Here is a 17,860-nt window from a genome sequence, read left to right on the forward strand (position 1 = left end):
GGGGCGAGCAGGGAGAGCCGGCTGCACCGGTCCCCGGTTCCCGGTCCCGGTCCCGGTCCCGGTCCCGGTTCCCGGTCCCGAGCCCGTACGCACCGGGGAAGGGACCGGTCTGAAGCCCCCGCCCTGGGAAAAGAGGGTCCGGGGGGGGGGGGGGGTGTCCCCGGTGCGGAGCCCGGTCCCGTCCCGGAGGGAAAAGAGGCTGGAGGATCCCGGTGCGGAGCTTTCCCTTCCCCCGGGGAAGGAGCCGGGGGGTCCCGGGATGGAGTCCCCCGGGGTAAAGAGGGGTCGGGGGGGGGTCCCGGTGCGGAGTTCTGCACCTCGGGGGAAGGGTCTGGGGTCCCGGGATGGAGCCCCCCCCCGGGGCTGTGTGGCTCCCTGTACCGCGGTGGGCAGGATCTGGCCCCTTTCACCCCCACGGGGCATCCCCCCCACCACCCAGCCCGTCTCCGGGGGGTCCCAGCCCACCACAACCGGGACCGGGACCGGGACCGGAACCCCAAGGGCTCATCCCAGCCGGGGCGAGGCCAGCGGCTGGGTGGTGGGAGCCCGGTGGGACCCCCCCACCTTCCCCTCGAACCCCCCCAGCATCACCGGTTCCTAAAACCGGAGCCGTACCACAATGCTCGGGTGAGAGGACCCAAACCCCACTGGCAGAACCGGTAAGGAACCGGGCTTTTCCCCCGGCCCAACCGGCAGCAGGGTAGCAGGGTGCTGCCGGATTGCACCCCGTTTCCCGCTGTTGGCTTTTTTTGCAATCCTCACCGCTTCCGAGGTCGCAATCGTGGCCGCCGGCTCGCTGCCACGTGGAGCGTGTGGCCACGTCGACCACGGCCGCCCTGTTTGCTCACGGTGTCAGTGTTGATTTGCTTTTATTTTATTTATTTCCCCCTTTTTCCTCCTCTGCTTGGGCAGTACCTCTCAGATTTCCACCTCTCCCCACAATTCCTCCTTCCCACACCACGGAGGATGCTCCGGCTACCACCAAATTCCCACCAAGCCCCTTTTCCCCTTCTTCGGAACCCAGTGGACTCCACCGGATAATTTTGGCATTAGTTTTCCTGGGTGTGAGGCGAGCCCCATCCCGCCAGGGGATTTTCAGGATGGGATGGATGGGATGGAGCAGCGTCAACCTGTGGCTTTGCAGGGCTGGGAGCGGCGAGTGCAAGCATGCCAGGAGTTTGGGCCGCAGCTCGTTGCAAAATCCACCCCAGCGCTTTTTTGGGAGGATTTGGGGCAGGGGGTTACTTTGCTTTTTGGCCCCTTTTGGGGAAGGGATTGGGAAAGGGAGTTGGGGTTGGAGCTCCCTCGAGAGCTGCAGTGCTGCTGTTGTGCACAAATCTGTGCCCGAGCGTCGCCCCGGGGTTTATTAGCATCGCACAGCTAATGAGCGCGCTTCGTTAATGTGGTCGCAGCAACGTGGCAGGAAGGAGACTCTCGGACAGATGCGGAGATAGTGAAAACAGGGTTTTGCTCCCCAAAGTGAGTTGCTCTTCGCCACTTGCCTCCTTGCGTGGCAGCGGCTCGCGCTGTGCAACGAAAGCGTCGGGGTTCAGGGACGCAAGCGGCGTGGGAGCATCTTTGCTCAGACACAAGCAGAAATTGAGGTGGATTTATTTTTTTTTCCTTAATTCTGCTTTTTTTTTTTTACCACCCCCCCTGTGGAACCGGTGCTGCCCGGTCCCGCCGTGACTCGGGAACGGGTGGCCTTGGCAGTGAAGCGTGGTCCGGCCGCCGGCTTTGATCCCCACGGCGCTGAAAGCGGTGACCCCGGGGACCGCCTCGTCCCTCCTCCTTTACAAGCCAAAGCTTCCTCGCCCTTGAAGTTGCTGGCAGGTGCCCTTCTCAGCTCCAGGGCCGCACCATTTCCAAGGCAATAAAAAGAAAAGGGAAAAAAAAGAAATAAAAGAGGGAGGGGGACTCCGAAGAGGAGGAGGAGGAGATGCCGGTGAATGGCTCCCGCGGAGCTTGTCCATGCTCCGGCGGCAGCGGCTCACAAAGAGCAGCCGCGGGAGGTTTGCTCGCGGTGGGAAAGTTCAGTTTTTGCCGGGTCCCGGCAGAGGGTTTGCAGCCGGTGCTGAGTTCTCGGTGGCCGCTGCGCCGGACAGGGCACCGGACACCAAATCTGCTGCTCCAATTTAGCCGAAACCGAAGCGCCACGGGGTCTTGCACATGTTTTCCTTCCCGGTGATGCTGCAGGCAGGAAAAATACCCCAGGGAAAGGTTCTTTCTACGCGACCAAAAATATTTCGGCAAATTTTGAGGCTTTAGTTTAGCTTTGTTACGCTGCTCCTGGCGTGCACGGGGAGGATGCGGGGGGGATGCTGCAGTTGCTGGCTCGGTCACGAGAGAAACTGCTGGGAAAGTCCCGCGCTCGTGGTGGCCGGATCCAGCACACCTCGGAGCATTTTTCAAACCTCACTTTTTCCTGGTGTTTTCTTTTTAGCACGGATTTACGCCTGGAAGAGCCATGGGGGGATTTTACAGGTCTCCCTTGCCCCCTTGCAGGGAGTGAATGTTATTAATGGAATATTAATTATAGATGAATACATATTAATATCAAGGGGTTGCAGCCGAAGTGCATCCAGTCTGTGAATTAACCTGCGGCTGTTTCTCCTCCTCCCCAGGTTACCGGAGCAGAGCAGAACATCATGAAGCACCCTGAGACCCCGCGTCCCTGAAACACCCATCACCAGAGGGAGGACCCTCCAGAAACCGCACGGGGCCGGGGGGTGGGGGGGGGGAACCAAAATGAGGCTCTTTCGGAGACGCTACAGCCCCTTAAAGGTGGCTTTGGCAGGTGCCGTCTTCGTCATCTTCCTCTTCATCCTGCAGAAGGATGTGGGGAACAAGGACCCGAGCGAGGAACCCTGGTTGAAGAACATCGTCCAGGGGAAGGACCAAGTCCTCGACCTGATGCTGGGGGCGGTCAACAACATCCGAGACTCGATGCCGAAGCTGCAGATCGGAGCTCCGGTTCGGCAAGAGGAACCACTGCCCGGCGCTCGCTCCTGCCTACCCGGCGTCTACACGGCGGCGGAGCTTCGGCCGCTGATGGAGAGACCCCCCCAAGACCCCGCCAGCCCCGGAGCCGACGGCAAAGCCTTCAAGAAGGATCAATGGACGCCGGAGGAGACGAAGGAGAAGGAGCAAGGTTACGAGAAGCATTGCTTCAACGCCTTTGCCAGCGACCGCATCTCCCTCCAGCGAGCGCTGGGACCTGACAGCCGCCCGCCGGAGTAAGAGCCGTCACCCAAAGAGCCCCGTGGGTCCGTTTGCTCCCGGGGGGTCGGGGGTGGGCAAGTTTAAGGGGAAGTAAAAGCGGACTGGGGACGGGCTGTCTCCAAGGGGATCGAATGGAGGGAGGGCTGAAAAAATACATATTTTTTAATTATATTTTTTTTCCCCTCTGATTTTTGTCCCCTTGGGGTTGGTTTTTAACGGCAATGGGCAAAAGCCAGCGGAGGCTCTTTGTGTGTCCATGTACCTGCTCGCGGCCGGGTGGCTTCAGCATCTCCCCCCCCTTTCCCTCCCCTCCCTCTTTCATTTCAGCCGGCTCCAGTAATCGGACTTTTTCTTTTCTTAGCCGAGTGGAACAGCCTCAGACCCCGCTGGGTTGGGAGGGGGAGGCGAAGGAAGAGGCATAAACTCAAGAGATTTCCTCGCTTGCCCTCTGGCCGTGGGCTGCCGGATTAAAGCATAGCCCCCCCCCCCCCCCCCAACCCCTGCCTGCTCGAGGGGCTGGGCTGGGGAAGGCTTGGGGGGGTGGATTTTGGGGTGGAAAAAAGGCTTGAATAGGAGGTAGAAACCCAGCCCTGGTGTGGAAACTGCCCCCCCCCCCCCCCATGCCAGCAGGCGATTATCCGTGCTTAGCAGGTGTAGCAGTGACAATGGGGGGGACACCGGGGCCCGGCAGGCAGCAGGAATGTGATTCACTCGACCGGCAACGGGGGGAGAGGTAGAAATCAATTGAAATCCAAGTGGCGATGAGCTGAGAGCCACCGGGGCCAGGAGCTGCTCTCCTGCCGTGGGGTTTCGGGGGGGGACAAGGGGTGTTTTGTTTCTGTCTTGCCCCCCCACCCCTCCCTGTCTTGCTTAGACCGCCGCTTTTCTCTCTCGGAGGTGCATCGACCAGAAATTCAAGCGGTGCCCCCCCTTGCCCACCACCAGCGTCGTCATCGTCTTCCATAACGAAGCTTGGTCGACGCTGCTGCGGACGGTGTACAGCGTCCTGCACGCCTCGCCGGCCCTTCTCCTGAAGGAAATCATCTTGGTGGATGATGCCAGCACGGATGGTGAGTGGGAGCCGCAGTGGGATGCAGGGGGATGCCAAGCATCTTTCCATCCCTGGGAGCAGCGGCTGTGAGCCACTCAAAGGAGAAGCGGCTCATGCCAAGTCTCCAAGCAGCCTGGGATGCATCCGACAGCTCTTCCACTTTGTTTCCCATCCGCCCAGGAGCACCCACGGGGATTTTTTTTCCCTTCCCCGGCATTGCTGTTAACCCAGCCCTGGAGAAAAACTGGGCGTTCCTCCCACGTCCTGCAAACACCTCATCTGTCAGCCGGCTCGCCCGCCAGGCTGCAAACCTCATTAGCTACACCCAGAGTAAATTAACGACGTGGTTCAGTGCTGGGGCACTGGGGAGGAGCGGACTTTGCGCTCACCCCAGAGATAAATGCTTCCTTTCCGCCTCCGGCATCTGCATGGGCTCCCAAAGAGCAGAAACCTCAGGGCGGTGCAGGGCTTTATTGCCCGTGAGCTTGGCTCCTGCTGCAGCGGGGACAGGGGTTGGATTTGGCATCCCTTCCCAGGATGGGTCTCAGGACATCCCAGCTCTCGCTTGGGTTTTGACTTGGCTGCATCTGCCAAAGAGGGAGAGAAATCCCAATTTCCTTTGGTGACACCTTGTCCGCTGTCCCTTCCCTCGGTGACGGCTCGTCCGCTCAGTCCCGGTGACATTTCAACCGCAGGGCATGAGACCTTCTCACCCCATCGTTCCCTTAATCCCTTTCTAGTGGGGGATTAGACGGGGCGGGTGGCCGGCTCCTTTGTAAAACTCCCTTTCTTTAGCCAAAACCACTCTGGGATTTGGGGGAAAGGAGATTCCGTGTGTCCCCAGATCCGAATGCGGGTGCAGGGTCTGAGCAGCAGCTCCTGCGATGGGATGGGATGCGATGGGATGGGATGGGATGGGAGGGGGCAGCAGGGTGGGCTGGTGGGATGCAGGGACTGGCATCTCCCCCGCTCCGACAGATCTGATGGCTCTTTTTGCCCCACCTCAGAGTACCTGAAGGATGAGCTGGATCGCTACGTGGAGCAGCTCCAGATCGTGCGAGTCGTGCGGCAAGAGGAGCGTAAAGGGCTGATCACGGCACGGCTGCTGGGGGCCAGCGTGGCCAGCGGGGAGGTCCTGACCTTCCTGGATGCCCACTGTGAGTACCCACCACCTCCTGGGGGTCTCCAGGTTGCTGGGGCGAGGGAGGGGGTGAAGTTGTCTCCACTCAACGGCCAACCCTTCCCTGTGTCCCAGGTGAATGTTTCCACGGCTGGCTGGAGCCCCTCTTATCCCGCATCGCCGAAGAGCCCACAGCCGTCGTAAGCCCCGACATCGCCACCATCGATCTCAACACTTTCGAGTTCTCCAAGCCCGTTCAGAACGGCAAACAGCACAGCCGGGGCAACTTCGACTGGAGCCTGACTTTCGGCTGGGAGGTCGTCCCACCCCGGGAGAGGCAGCGGAGGAAGGATGAGACCTTCCCCATCAAGTAAGTCATCACAGGGGGGGATTTTTATCCACTCCGGAGCCGGTGTGGTGGTAGCAAAGGTTGGATGAGCCCTGGGAACACCGTGTCCGGACCCAAAGGCTGCAAAATGAACCGGCTGAATGCGCACAGCTGCTACAGGGTGCTTGGGGAGGGACAGACAGGGGTGGCAAAGAGCTGGGTGCCCTGTGCCAGGAAACTGCCCCTTCCTCCAGTTGTTTTTGCTCCTTCTTCCAACAAATTGGCATTTTCCCTGTCGGTTTTGATCCCTCCAAGTAGGTGATGCTGTCCCTTCCCAGCAGTTTCCCCCATGGGATGCTTGTCTTGAGGGATCTCAAGTGCCTGGGAGAGGATGCTCAGACATGATCAGAGCCATGGGGCTGGCAGAGGAGAATTCTCCCTTGGGATTTGGTGAATGTGGAGCCATAAAGGACCCTTTGCAAAAACACCTTTGAAATGCCTCCAGCCATCTCTCTGCTCCTGCAAAGTCTCTCGTTAAGGGTTTAATCACTGTCTTGTACCTTCTTGCTCTTGGATACCCAGCTACCTGGGCACAGGGTGGGTACCTGTGCTGGCACAACAGCAAGACTGCACCAAAGCCCCAATTTTTATCCCCTTGTTTAGCATGCAGAGAAACCCTGAATGGTTTTTCCCACTGCACCTCTCTGTTGGTGCCCCACGATAAGCCGGGTGCTCCCACCGGGAGATACTGGACACCCTGCCTGGCCCCATCCACGTCCCGTCCCCTGGCTGGCAGCAGGGCTGCCTTTGTGCAGAGGTCACCCAGGAGACGTCCCTGTCCCAATAAAGGTCCCTTTTACCGTGAGCCGGCGGTTTGGCTCCCGGCGTTGTCTCATCTCCGCTCGGCAGGAAAGCAGCAGCTCAGCGAATCCTTTTTTTTGATTTTTTTTTTGATTTTTTTTTTATTTTTCCTGAATAAAAGCAAGTTTCTGTTCCAGCCTCTTCTAAAGATCAGATGGAAAAGATTAGAGAAGCCGGAGGAGTGAATGGGGCGCCGGCCGCTGCGCTCTAATCTCCCCCCTTCTTTTCGGCGATAGGTTTTCGGTAACAATATCCCCCTTTTGCTTTGAGTTAAGAGCTGGCGGCGAGGCCCCTCAGCGTCACGCTGCCACCGCCACCTCCGTCCCCTCCTGGCAGCTGGGTCCAGCCCCTCCACCAAAGCCACCACATCTGGGGCACAGCTGGATGGGGTCGGGAGATGGGGGGGACACAGCTGCCCTGATGTCCCCAAAACTCAGACTTCTGCTCTTCTGTTTTTATTTTAACCCTATTTTGCCCCCCCTTCTCCCTCCCCTTAGGTCCCCAACCTTCGCCGGTGGCCTCTTTGCCATCTCCAGGTCCTACTTCGAGCACATCGGCTCCTACGACGACCAGATGGAGATCTGGGGGGGCGAGAACGTGGAAATGTCCTTCAGGGTAAGGATGGGTCGGTGCCATCTTCAAAGGGTATCTTCAGGGATGCTTCTTTTGGGGGGCACGGTGGGGGGGGGGGTGGGGGTTGGACCCCCCCCACGTCTCAGGCGTTGCCTCCCCGTAGGTCTGGCAGTGTGGGGGTCAAGTCGAGATCATCCCTTGCTCCGTCGTGGGTCACGTTTTCCGTTCCAAGAGCCCCCACACCTTCCCCAAGGGCACCCAGGTCATCTCCAGGAACCTGGTCCGCCTGGCCGAGGTCTGGATGGATGACTACAAGGAGATCTTCTACAGGAGGAACCAGCAAGCTGCCCAGATGGCCAGAGAGGTACTGGGCACGCCGGCGGGCTTCTGGTTCTCCCGGGTTGGGGACTGATCCTGCTGGGAGCTCGGGCCTGAGCAGAGGGAGGAGGTGGGCTCAGCCTGCAGCTGGGAAAGCAAATGCAGGTGGAAAGATGTAGCCAAAAAGCTGTTTTTTTATTTTTTGCTTTTTGACCATAATGCGTTCTAGTAGAAAAACATCAATTGTTAAACTTTTTTTTACGACACCAAAGCGTTGTGCTGTTATGCCAAAATGTCCCAGCCCTCTCGGTGAGTGGCCCCAGCCTGAGGGTACCTGCTGGGGGCTGGGGATGTCTTGCAAGACCCCACCACCAGTCTGGGTCCTGGGCACACCGTGACGGATGATGACAAAGCCGGGAGGACCCCTCAGCTCTGAGCCCTGGCTCGGGAGGGGTTTTTTTGTTTTTTTCCTTGCTGGCTTCGGAGGTTAGTTTAATTTTCTCACGTGACTTTGTCGATAGAAGACGTATGGTGACATTACAGACCGGCGCAAGCTGAGGGAACAGCTCCACTGCAAGAACTTCACCTGGTACCTCCAGACCATCTACCCAGAGATGTTCGTCCCTGACCTGACTCCAACTTTTTACGGAGCGGTGAGTATGGGCATGCCTGGAGCATCCTGCTGGGCTCAGTCCTTGGCTAGAAATAACTACGGCAGCAAAGTCCCCAAAAGGCTGGGTTTGGGGTTTTTGCATTTCAGCCAGCGTGCTGGAGGGTTTTGGTGCAGCCGTGTCCGTCACCGGCTGGTGGGGCTGGTTCAGGCTCTGGCTGATGGTGAAAGAGCTGGAATCCGGCAGAGCTGGTTTGGGGCAAGTTACGGGGTGGGGGACCGGCGGGGATGTGGCGTTGGGTTAAATGGGGTGAAAGAGCTGAAAGCTTCCGTGAGCACCGTGCCAGCATTGACATGCACAGGGCGGACTTGAAAAACCGAGCTGGGGACGGGCAGGATGCGGAGCGTCGGCTCCGTCCCTGAGGATGGAGCTGCCAAAAAAAGCCCCTTTCCTCCAAGTCGGTTGTTGGGGGTCTAAGTCCGACCTTCCTCAGCTGGGGGCGATGTGAAAGCAGCCGTCGGATGCAGTGACAACCAGGGCGAGGGCTGGGTGCTGGCTCCCGTCCCAGTTTTAATTTACCTTTGTTTCCCAAAACCTCGTCCCTGGCAGCTCTCATGGTGGGACGGAGGCATTCCTCGCGTCCTGGAAAGGACAAGGGACCCAGACACGGCACCTAGTACCGGGTTCATGTTTGTACAGCGATAATTAAGTGCCCCACAAAGCCCAAATCCAAGGCAGATCCCTACCCCGGGATGTTGGAGCCCAGCTCACCCCCCTGCCCCTTTTTCCCCCCCTCGTCCACCACAGATAAAAAATGAGGGCACCAAGAGCTGCCTGGACGTCGGTGAGAACAACCACGGTGGGAAACCGCTCATCATGTACCCCTGCCACGGGATGGGGGGCAACCAGGTGGGCACCCATCAACCCCCCCCGCTGTTTTACCCCTGGGGGTTACTTTCTCGGGGTGCGGTAGCGTCACGTCTCCTCTCTGCTCTTTCCCCCCCACCCAGTATTTTGAGTACACGAGCCAGCAGGAGCTGCGGCACAATATCGGGAAGGAGCTCTGCCTGCGAGCGGGATCAGGATCGGCCGAGCTGGGCGACTGCCAGTACCGAGGGAAACCCGGGCGGGTGCCGGCTAACGAGGAGTGGGACCTGGCGCAGGTGAGAAGATGCGTCTCCATCCCAGGAATCACCCAAGGGGACGGTGGCATCGTCCCGTGTCCCCCCCCCTCCTCCATCCTGGCGATGCTTCTCTGCCGCTTCCCCTCGGTCGCATCCTTTCTTCATCCCACCAGCATCGCTGAGCTGATGCCGTCTTTATCTTTCGGCAGGACCGGCTGATTAAAAACCCAGCCTCCGGTACGTGTTTGACGGCACGAGGGAAGCACCCGGCGATGGTTCCCTGTGACCCGACGGACCCCCACCAGCTCTGGTCCTTCACCTAGACAGAAAGCAGAGTGGCGCAAGCCCCCAGCCGACCCCAACCGCGCTCAGGAAACCAGAATCCAAAAAAACTTCCCCTTTTTTTTTTTTTTTAATTTAAGAAGCGAAAGCCTTAAATATGCTGCATTTCACGGTTGCCTTGAACTAAGTCCCGTGCCTTTGGAGCGGGGAAAGCCCAGGGAGCCGAGCTTGGCCAGCGGTACGCCACAGAGCCCAAAACGCGGCGGTCGTAGTGATGCCTGAGGATGCTCTTTGGTACCCAGCTGCTGCTCATCCTTCCCCTCCCCGGCTCCAGCCAGAGACTCAGAAATTCGTATCGGGCATTGAAAAACACGGCCACGCCACCCTGCACCTGAAAGCAGGGTGGGAAACTCCTGCCAGCGAGGAGGAGGATGGTGACTGGCTCCGGCTCATCCCGTGGGAGGGTGGATTGTGGTTTGTCGTGGCCCCGTGTGGGTAATGGAATCCCCCCCAGCTCCCAGTATTTCCAGGGGGCTGCCAGGATCTGGCCCTCGCCCACCATGGCCCTGCAAGCGTTGTGTATCACTGCTGCCAGGGTGGGAGAAGTTAGGCTGTCTGCCTTAGATATCAGGCTTGATTTGGGGGGGGAAGTTAGATTTTTTTTTTTTATTTTTATTATTATTGTTATTATATGATGATGATTCCTGGGTGCGATTCTGCTCATCCTGGTGCTGATCTGGACAAGAGGGTTTTTTTTCTCCGGATGGCACAGCTCGAACGCACCGCGGCATCCTCCCAGAGAGGCTCTCACCAGCGCCTGGATGCGAGATCTCCTCCTTCCCCTGGTTTTCTTCAAGCCCAACTACTGTAGCTGCCACTTTCATTGGCATTTCATTTAGGGGAGGTGGGGGGGACACCCCTCCTGGAAGTGGCGTGGGGGTGGGAGAACCTGTCTTTGGATACATGACCTCAAATAAAGAGATGATTTATTTTACAGACATCCTGTCTCCAGCTTCCTCCGAGCTCCCACCCCTCCTCTGATTTAATTTTCCCCTCTCTTCTTGCCCTGGAAACTCCCTTTTGCAGCCCAAAAGTGGGTTTAAAGCCACTTTTGCAATGAGGCATCACATTTGGGGTGGTTCAAATTTGCGTTGGGTTGTCCTGTGCCAGGTGGAGGCTTCACTGCCATCCCTTGCTGTGTTCCCTTCTGTGCTGATAAAACAAATAAGTGATTATTTGGAGACCATTTTCCCTATAAAATCTTATGTTTTCCTTAGAGATAAGAGCAGAAATGCAGCAGGTGCTTTGTTTTTTCTTTCCTTTTTTTTTTTCTGCTCAGTGGAGCAAAAACCTCAATGCCACAGGTTCACCCTGTTCCGAACAGCCTCAATTTCTTTTTAAAGGGGTCAAAAATGAAACTGTTTTGGCCAGAAATCAGGTTTTTCTTATAAACTACATTGGTGTTTCATTTAACCTCACCATAATGCCCCATGGAGGTCATGGCCGGTCCTGGCTCTGGTGCTGGCTGTCCTGGGTGGGGTGGGGTTTTTTTGGAGTGGGTGAAGGTCTTGACCTGCATTTGCCTCAGTTTCCCCATCCCGGCAGCGATGCGGGTGCCGTTCATGTGTTGGATAAAACTCTTGGAGGCATCGCGTGAATAAATGTGATACGAGGACCACAGCTGGGGCATCCTCAGGGACTGAGACCGGGCAACGTTGCCTGAGATGTGCAGAAGAGGAAGATGCAAAAGGGGGTCATCGTCTCCTCGGGGATTTGGGCTGCCTGTGCAAAGCCGAGGGAGACTCGGGGTGCACCCAGGGTTTTTCGGCCCTGGCCTTCGGGGCCGTGTGTGTTTTGGAAGAGGGACCAAGGCTGCTTGATAGGCCCACGTCACCTGGTTTTCTTCCCGTCCCTCCTCCTCCGTCCCGTTTAAAGCCGCCGTTGGTGCAGCCCCCACAACAGCCGAAGCGCTGCCGTGGTCCAGGATGATGCTGCAGCTCGTCCTCCTCGCCACCCTCGCCCTCTGCGGTATGTCTTTCATGGGAAATCACCAGCCTCGTTAGCTGATGACGACCCTCCCCGGTTATGATTCGCTTCCCCCTCCACCCCAATCCTCTCTCCCACAGGACGCTGCTCCGAGCAGGACCTCGATGGGGTGCAGCGGGTAGTCGGTGGGACCGAGGCACGCGCGCACGCCTGGCCCTCCCAGGTGGGTCCTTCCCGGGGTCAGCCGGTAAATCCCATGGGGGTCTCAACCCACCGGGACCATATGGTGAGACCCCCCCATGTTTCGCATCCTCTCCCCTCCAGATCTCCCTCCAGTACTACTCCAATGGCAACTGGCATCACACCTGCGGAGGGTCCCTCATCCAGAGAAACTGGGTGATGACAGCAGCCCATTGCGTGGATAGGTGAGTGGGTGTGGGGAGCCCACCTTTTTCTCATGGGAAAGCTGTTTTCCACCAAAAACCTTTCCAAGGGGAAATTCTGGCTGCCCCAACCTGGAGAGCAACGGTCCTTTCAGGTCTTTGCTGGTCCTCCATTAAGAGTTTACATGGACCATCTCTGGGAGCATCTTCTCCTTGCACTGATCCTTTCCATACCAGCTTACAGTTAAAATAATAATAATTTATGGACTGATCCTGTGTTTTCTCGCCTTCCCGACAGTAACCGGAACTTCCGTGTCGTGGCCGGCGATCACAACCTCTACAGGAGCGACGGCAGCGAGCAGGTCTTCAGCCTGAGCAAGATCATCATCCATCCCTATTGGAATAGGAATAACGTCGCCGGGGGGTAACGCACGTGTGGAAGGGGGATTTGGGGGGAGCATCGCTGGGAATCGAGATGGGGGTGTCCTTGCAACATCCTCTCCTTCCTCTCGCCAGCTACGACATCGCCCTGCTCCGCCTGTCCAGTTATGCCACCCTGAACAGCTACGTGCAGCTGGCGGTCTTGCCCTCGGAGGGATCCATCCTGCCCAACAACTACCCCTGCTACATCACGGGCTGGGGCCTCACCCGCAGTGAGTGCCGATGAGTCACCCCGGCTCCAAATCACCCCAAAAATATGGGAAACCTGGGGGGCCGAATGATATTTTTAAGCCCTTTGAGGTCCCAGGAGGCATCACGCAGGGCTTTGCTGGGGGCATGGAATTGCCCAACGTCAAGTGGGGTCGAGCCAAGGTTTGGGGGGGATTTTCTGTGGGATAAAGGGGCTCGGTGGCGGCTGTGGGCTCTGCTTTGGCAAGGGGCAGGGGGGTTTGCGGTGTCTCGCAGGTCTTTGCCGGCGTGGCGTTAACCGGCGCTCGGTTGCGTTCAGCCAACGGGCAGCTCTCCAGCGTCCTGCTGCAGGCGTACCTGCCCGTGGTGGACCACCAGATCTGCTCCAGCCCTTCCTACTGGGGCTCCACCGTCAAGACCACCATGGTCTGTGCCGGCGGTGACGGCGTACACTCCGGCTGCCAGGTACGACCCCAGCATCCCACTTTTCCACCTCCCGTCATCCCACCGGCATCCCATTTCCTACCATCTCACATGGGTTCATCGGTCCGGCAGGGTGATTCGGGTGGTCCCCTCAACTGCGAGGTGAACGGGAGGTACCAGGTCCACGGCGTCACCAGCTTCGTCTCCAGTCTGGGCTGCAATGCCAAGTACAAACCCACCGTCTTCACCCGCGTCTCTGCCTACATCTCCTGGATGAAGAGTGTAAGGCCACGGCGGGGCTCAGGCAGCTGGGGGACTGAGACCTGGCACTATTGTTGCACTGATGCACCGGCTGTATCCCTGCTCAGCTCAACCGTTGCCTTTCTTCTCCTTCCAGGTGATGGCCCAGAACTGAGGGGCGGCAGGAGAAGAGCCGGGTCCCCACGTCTTGGTTCAGAGGGGTTTAAAACCTGTAGCTGGCATCAATAAAATCTGTTCCTCTCTCTGGCGTGCTGGTGGATGCTTTGCCCCACAGCCCGACCATCCTTTCTCCTCCAACCTTCAGCATCTTTTTCCCCTCCCGTCTTCCAGAGTGTCGTGGTTTAACCCCAGCCAGCAACTCAGCTCCAGGCAGATGCTCACTCACTCCCCCCCATCCAGTGGGATGGGGGAGAAAATCGAGGAAAAAAAAAAGTAAAACTCCTGGGTTGAGATAAGAATGGTTTAATAGAACAGAAAAGAAGGAACTAATAATGATAATGATAGCACTAATAAAATGACAACAGTAGTAATAAAAGGATTGGAATGTACAAATGATGCGCAGGGCAATTGCTCACCACCCACCGACCGACACCCAGCCAGTCCCCGAGCAGCGATTCCCTGCCCGCACTTCCCAGTTCCTAAACTAGATGGGACGTCCCATGGTATGGAATACCCCGTTGGCCAGTTTGGGTCAGGTGCCCTGGCTGTGTCCTGTGCCAACTTCTTGTGCCCTGGCTGGGCATGAGAAACTGAAAAATCCTTGACTATAGTCTAAACACTACTGAGCAACAACTGAAAACATCAGTGTGATATCAACATTCTTCACATACTGAACTCAAAACACAGCACTGTACCAGCTACGAGGAAGACAGTTAACTCTATCCCAGCTGAAACCAGGACAAGCCCAAAAGTGGGTTTAAAGCCACTTTTGCAATGAGGCAACCATTGCAAAACCACATTGAGGCAACCACATTTGGGGTGGTTCAAATTTGCGTTGGGTTGTCCTGTGCCAGGTGGAGGCTTCACTGCCATCCCTTGCTGTGTTCCCTTCTGTGCTGATAAAACAAATAAGTGATTATTTGGAGACCATTTTCCCCATAAAATCTTATGTTTTCCTTAGAGATAAGAGCAGAAGTGCAGCAGGTGCTTTGTTTTTCCTTTCCTTTTTTTTTTTTACCTGGGTGAACTGATAATCACTGCTATCACAACTGCTGTTTTCCAGTGACTGCTCCATCAGTGGAGCAAAAACCTCAACGCCACAGGTTCACCCCGCTCCAAACAGCCTCAATTTCTTTTTAAAGGGGTCAAAAATGAAACTGTTTTGGCCAGAAATCAGGTTTTTCTTATAAACTACATTGGTGTTTCATTTAACCTCACCATAATGCCCCATGGAGGTCATGGCCGGTCCTGGCTCTGGTGCTGGCTGTCCTGGGTGGGGTGGGGTTTTTTTGGAGTGGGTGAAGGTCTTGACCTGCATTTGCCTCAGTTTCCCCATCCCGGCAGCGATGCAGGTGCCGTTCATGTGTTGGATAAAACTCTTGGAGGCATCGCGTGAATAAATGTGATACGAGGACCACAGCTGGGGCATCCTCAGGGACTGAGACCGGGCAACGTTGCCTGAGATGTGCAGAAGAGGAAGATGCAAAAGGGGGTCATCGTCTCCTCGGGGAGTTGGGCTGCCTGTGCAAAGCCGAGGGAGACTCGGGGTGCACCCAGGGTTTTTCGGCCCTGGCCTTCGGGGCCGTGTGTGTTTTGGAAGAGGGACCAAGGCTGCTTGATAGGCCCACGTCACCTGGTTTTCTTCCCGTCCCTCCTCCTCCGTCCTCTTTAAAGCCGCTGTCGGTGCAGCCCCCACCACAGCTGAAGAGCTGCCGTGGTCCAGGATGATGCTGCAGCTCGTCCTCCTCGCCGCCCTCGCCCTCTGCGGTATGTCTTTCATGGGAAATCACCAGCCTCGTTAGCTGATGATGACCCTCCCCAGTTATGATTCGCTTCCCCCTCCACCCCAATCCTCTCTCCCACAGGACGCTGCTCCGAGCAGGATCTCGATGAGATGCAGCGGGTAGTCGGTGGGACCGAGGCACGCGCGCACGCCTGGCCCTCCCAGGTGGGTCCTTCCCGGGGTCAACCGGTAAATCCCATGGGGGTCTCAACCCACCGGGACCATATGGTGAGACCCCCCCATGTTTTGCATCCTCCCCCCTCCAGATCTCCCTCCAGTACTACTCCAATAGTAACTGGCATCACACCTGCGGAGGGACCCTCATCCAGAGAAACTGGGTGATGACAGCAGCCCATTGCGTGGATAGGTGAGTGGGTGTGGGGAGCCCACCTTTTTCTCATGGGAAAGCTGTTTTCCACCAAAAACCTTTCCAAGGGGAAATTTTGGCTGCCCCAACCTGGAGAGCAATGGTCCTTTCAGGTCTTTGCTGGTCCTCCATTAAGAGCTTACATGGACCATCTCTAGGAGCATCTTCTCCTTGCACTGATCCTTTCCATACCAGCTTACAGTTAAAATAATAATAATTTATGGACTGATCCTGTGTTTTCTCGCCTTCCTGACAGTAACCGGAACTTCCGTGTCGTGGCCGGCGATCACAACCTCTACAGGAGCGACGGCAGCGAGCAGGTCTTCAGCCTGAGCAAGATCATCATCCATCCCTCTTGGAATAGGAAAAACGTTGCCGGGGGGTAACGCACGTGGGGAAGGGGGATTTGGGGGGAGCATCGCTGGGAATCGAGGTGGGGGGGGTCCTTGCAACATCCTCTCCCTCCTCTCGCCAGCTACGACATCGCCCTGCTCCGCCTGTCCAGTTATGCCACCCTGAACAGCTACGTGCAGCTGGCGGTCCTGCCCCCGGAGGGATCCATCCTGCCCAACAACTACCCCTGCTACATCACGGGCTGGGGTCGCACCAGCCGTGAGTGCCGATGGGTCACCCCGGCTCTAAATCACCCCAAAAATATGGGAAACCTGGGGGGCCGAATGATATTTTTAAGCCCTTTGAGGTCCCAGGAGGCATCACGCAGGGCTTTGCTGGGGGCATGGAATTGCCCAACGTCAAGTGGGGTCGAGCCAAGGTTTGGGGGGGATTTTCTGTGGGAAAAGGGGCTCGGTGGTGGCTGTGGGCTCTGCTTTGGCAAGGGGCAGGGGGGGTTGTGGTGTCTCGCAGGTCTTTGCCGGCGTGGCGTTAACTGGCGCTTGGTTGCGTGCAGAAAACGGGCAGCTCTCCAGCGTCCTGCTGCAGGCGTACCTGCCCGTGGTGGACCACCAGATCTGCTCCAGCCCTTCCTACTGGGGCTCTTCCATCAAGACCACCATGGTCTGTGCCGGCGGTGATGGCGTACACTCCGGCTGCATGGTATGACCCCGGCATCCTGCTTTTCCCCCTCCCGGCATCCCAACCAGCATCCCATTTCCTACCATTTCACACGGGTTCATCGGTCTGGCAGGGTGATTCGGGTGGTCCCCTCAACTGCGAGGTGAATGGGCAGTACCAGGTCCACGGCGTCGACAGCTTCGGCTACAAACAGGACTGCAACACCAAGTACAAACCCACCGTCTTCACCCGCGTCTCTGCCTACATCTCCTGGATGAGGAGTGTAAGGCCACGGCGGGGCTCAGGCAGCTGGGGGGCTGAGACCTGGCACTATCATTGCACTGATGCACCGGCTGTATCCCTGCTCGGCTCAACCGTTGCCTTTCTTCTCCTTCCAGGTGATGGCCCAGAACTGAGGGGCGGCAGGAGAAGAGCCGGGTCCCCACGTCTTGGGTCAGAGGGGTTTAAAACCTGTAGCTGGCATCAATAAAATCTGTTCCTCTCTCTGGCGTGCTGGTGGATGCTTTGCCCCACAGCCCGACCATCCTTTCTCCTCCAACCTTCAGCATCTTTTTCCCCTCCCGTCTTCCAGAGTGTCGTGGTTTAACCCCAGCCAGCAACTCAGCTCCAGGCAGATGCTCACTCACTCCCCCCCATCCAGTGGGATAGGGGAGAAAATCGAGGAAAAAAAAAAGTAAAACTCCTGGGTTGAGATAAGAACGGTTTAATAGAACAGAAAAGAAGGAACTAATAATGATAATGACAGCACTAATAAAATGACAACAGTAGTAATAAAAGGATTGGAATGTACAAATGATGCGCAGGGCAATTGCTCACCACCCACCGACCGACACCCAGCCAGTCCCCGAGCAGCGATTCCCTGCCCGCACTTCCCAGTTCCTAAACTAGATGGGACGTCCCATGGTATGGAATACCCCGTTGGCCAGTTTGGGTCAGGTGCCCTGGCTGTGTCCTGTGCCAACTTCTTGTGCCCTGGCTGGGCATGAGAAACTGAAAAATCCTTGACTATAGTCTAAACACTACTGAGCAACAACTGAAAACATCAGTGTGATATCAACATTCTTCACATACTGAACTCAAAACACAGCACTGTACCAGCTACGAGGAAGACAGTTAACTCTATCCCAGCTGAAACCAGGACAAGCCCAAAAGTGGGTTTAAAGCCACTTTTGCAATGAGGCAACCATTGCAAAACCACATTGAGGCAACCACATTTGGGGTGGTTCAAATTTGCGTTGGGTTGTCCTGTGCCAGGTGGAGGCTTCACTGCCATCCCTTGCTGTGTTCCCTTCTGTGCTGATAAAACAAATAAGTGATTATTTGGAGACCATTTTCCCTATAAAATC

At 56.9% G+C, this 17,860-nt stretch overlaps 3 protein-coding genes across 3 annotated transcripts; all 3 read left to right on the forward strand.

Moving 5' to 3' along the window:
- The first annotated feature begins 2,744 nt into the window (after window positions 1-2,744).
- On the forward strand, window positions 2,745-10,450 carry GALNT6 (polypeptide N-acetylgalactosaminyltransferase 6). The gene is made up of 10 exons (XM_075049896.1): window positions 2,745-3,236; window positions 4,120-4,292; window positions 5,281-5,430; window positions 5,529-5,763; window positions 7,080-7,197; window positions 7,319-7,519; window positions 7,995-8,126; window positions 8,892-8,993; window positions 9,095-9,247; window positions 9,418-10,450. Exons 1-10 carry the CDS (start codon window positions 2,749-2,751, stop codon window positions 9,529-9,531), a joined length of 1,866 nt encoding a protein of 621 aa, XP_074905997.1. The 5' UTR covers window positions 2,745-2,748; the 3' UTR covers window positions 9,532-10,450.
- Window positions 10,451-11,475: 1,025 nt separating this feature from the next.
- On the forward strand, window positions 11,476-13,327 carry LOC142041238 (chymotrypsin-like elastase family member 1). The gene is made up of 8 exons (XM_075049897.1): window positions 11,476-11,518; window positions 11,617-11,699; window positions 11,801-11,901; window positions 12,158-12,283; window positions 12,376-12,512; window positions 12,809-12,954; window positions 13,045-13,194; window positions 13,310-13,327. The coding sequence occupies exons 1-8, from the start codon at window positions 11,476-11,478 to the stop codon at window positions 13,325-13,327; spliced, it is 804 nt and encodes a 267-aa protein (XP_074905998.1).
- Window positions 13,328-15,056: 1,729 nt separating this feature from the next.
- Window positions 15,057-16,909, forward strand: LOC142041239 (chymotrypsin-like elastase family member 1). Its single transcript, XM_075049898.1, has 8 exons — window positions 15,057-15,099; window positions 15,198-15,280; window positions 15,382-15,482; window positions 15,739-15,864; window positions 15,958-16,094; window positions 16,390-16,535; window positions 16,627-16,776; window positions 16,892-16,909. The coding sequence occupies exons 1-8, from the start codon at window positions 15,057-15,059 to the stop codon at window positions 16,907-16,909; spliced, it is 804 nt and encodes a 267-aa protein (XP_074905999.1).
- Window positions 16,910-17,860: the final 951 nt, after the last annotated feature.

Source organism: Buteo buteo, chromosome 17 (assembly GCF_964188355.1).
Source record: "Buteo buteo chromosome 17, bButBut1.hap1.1, whole genome shotgun sequence".
Lineage (NCBI taxonomy): Eukaryota > Metazoa > Chordata > Aves > Accipitriformes > Accipitridae > Buteo > Buteo buteo.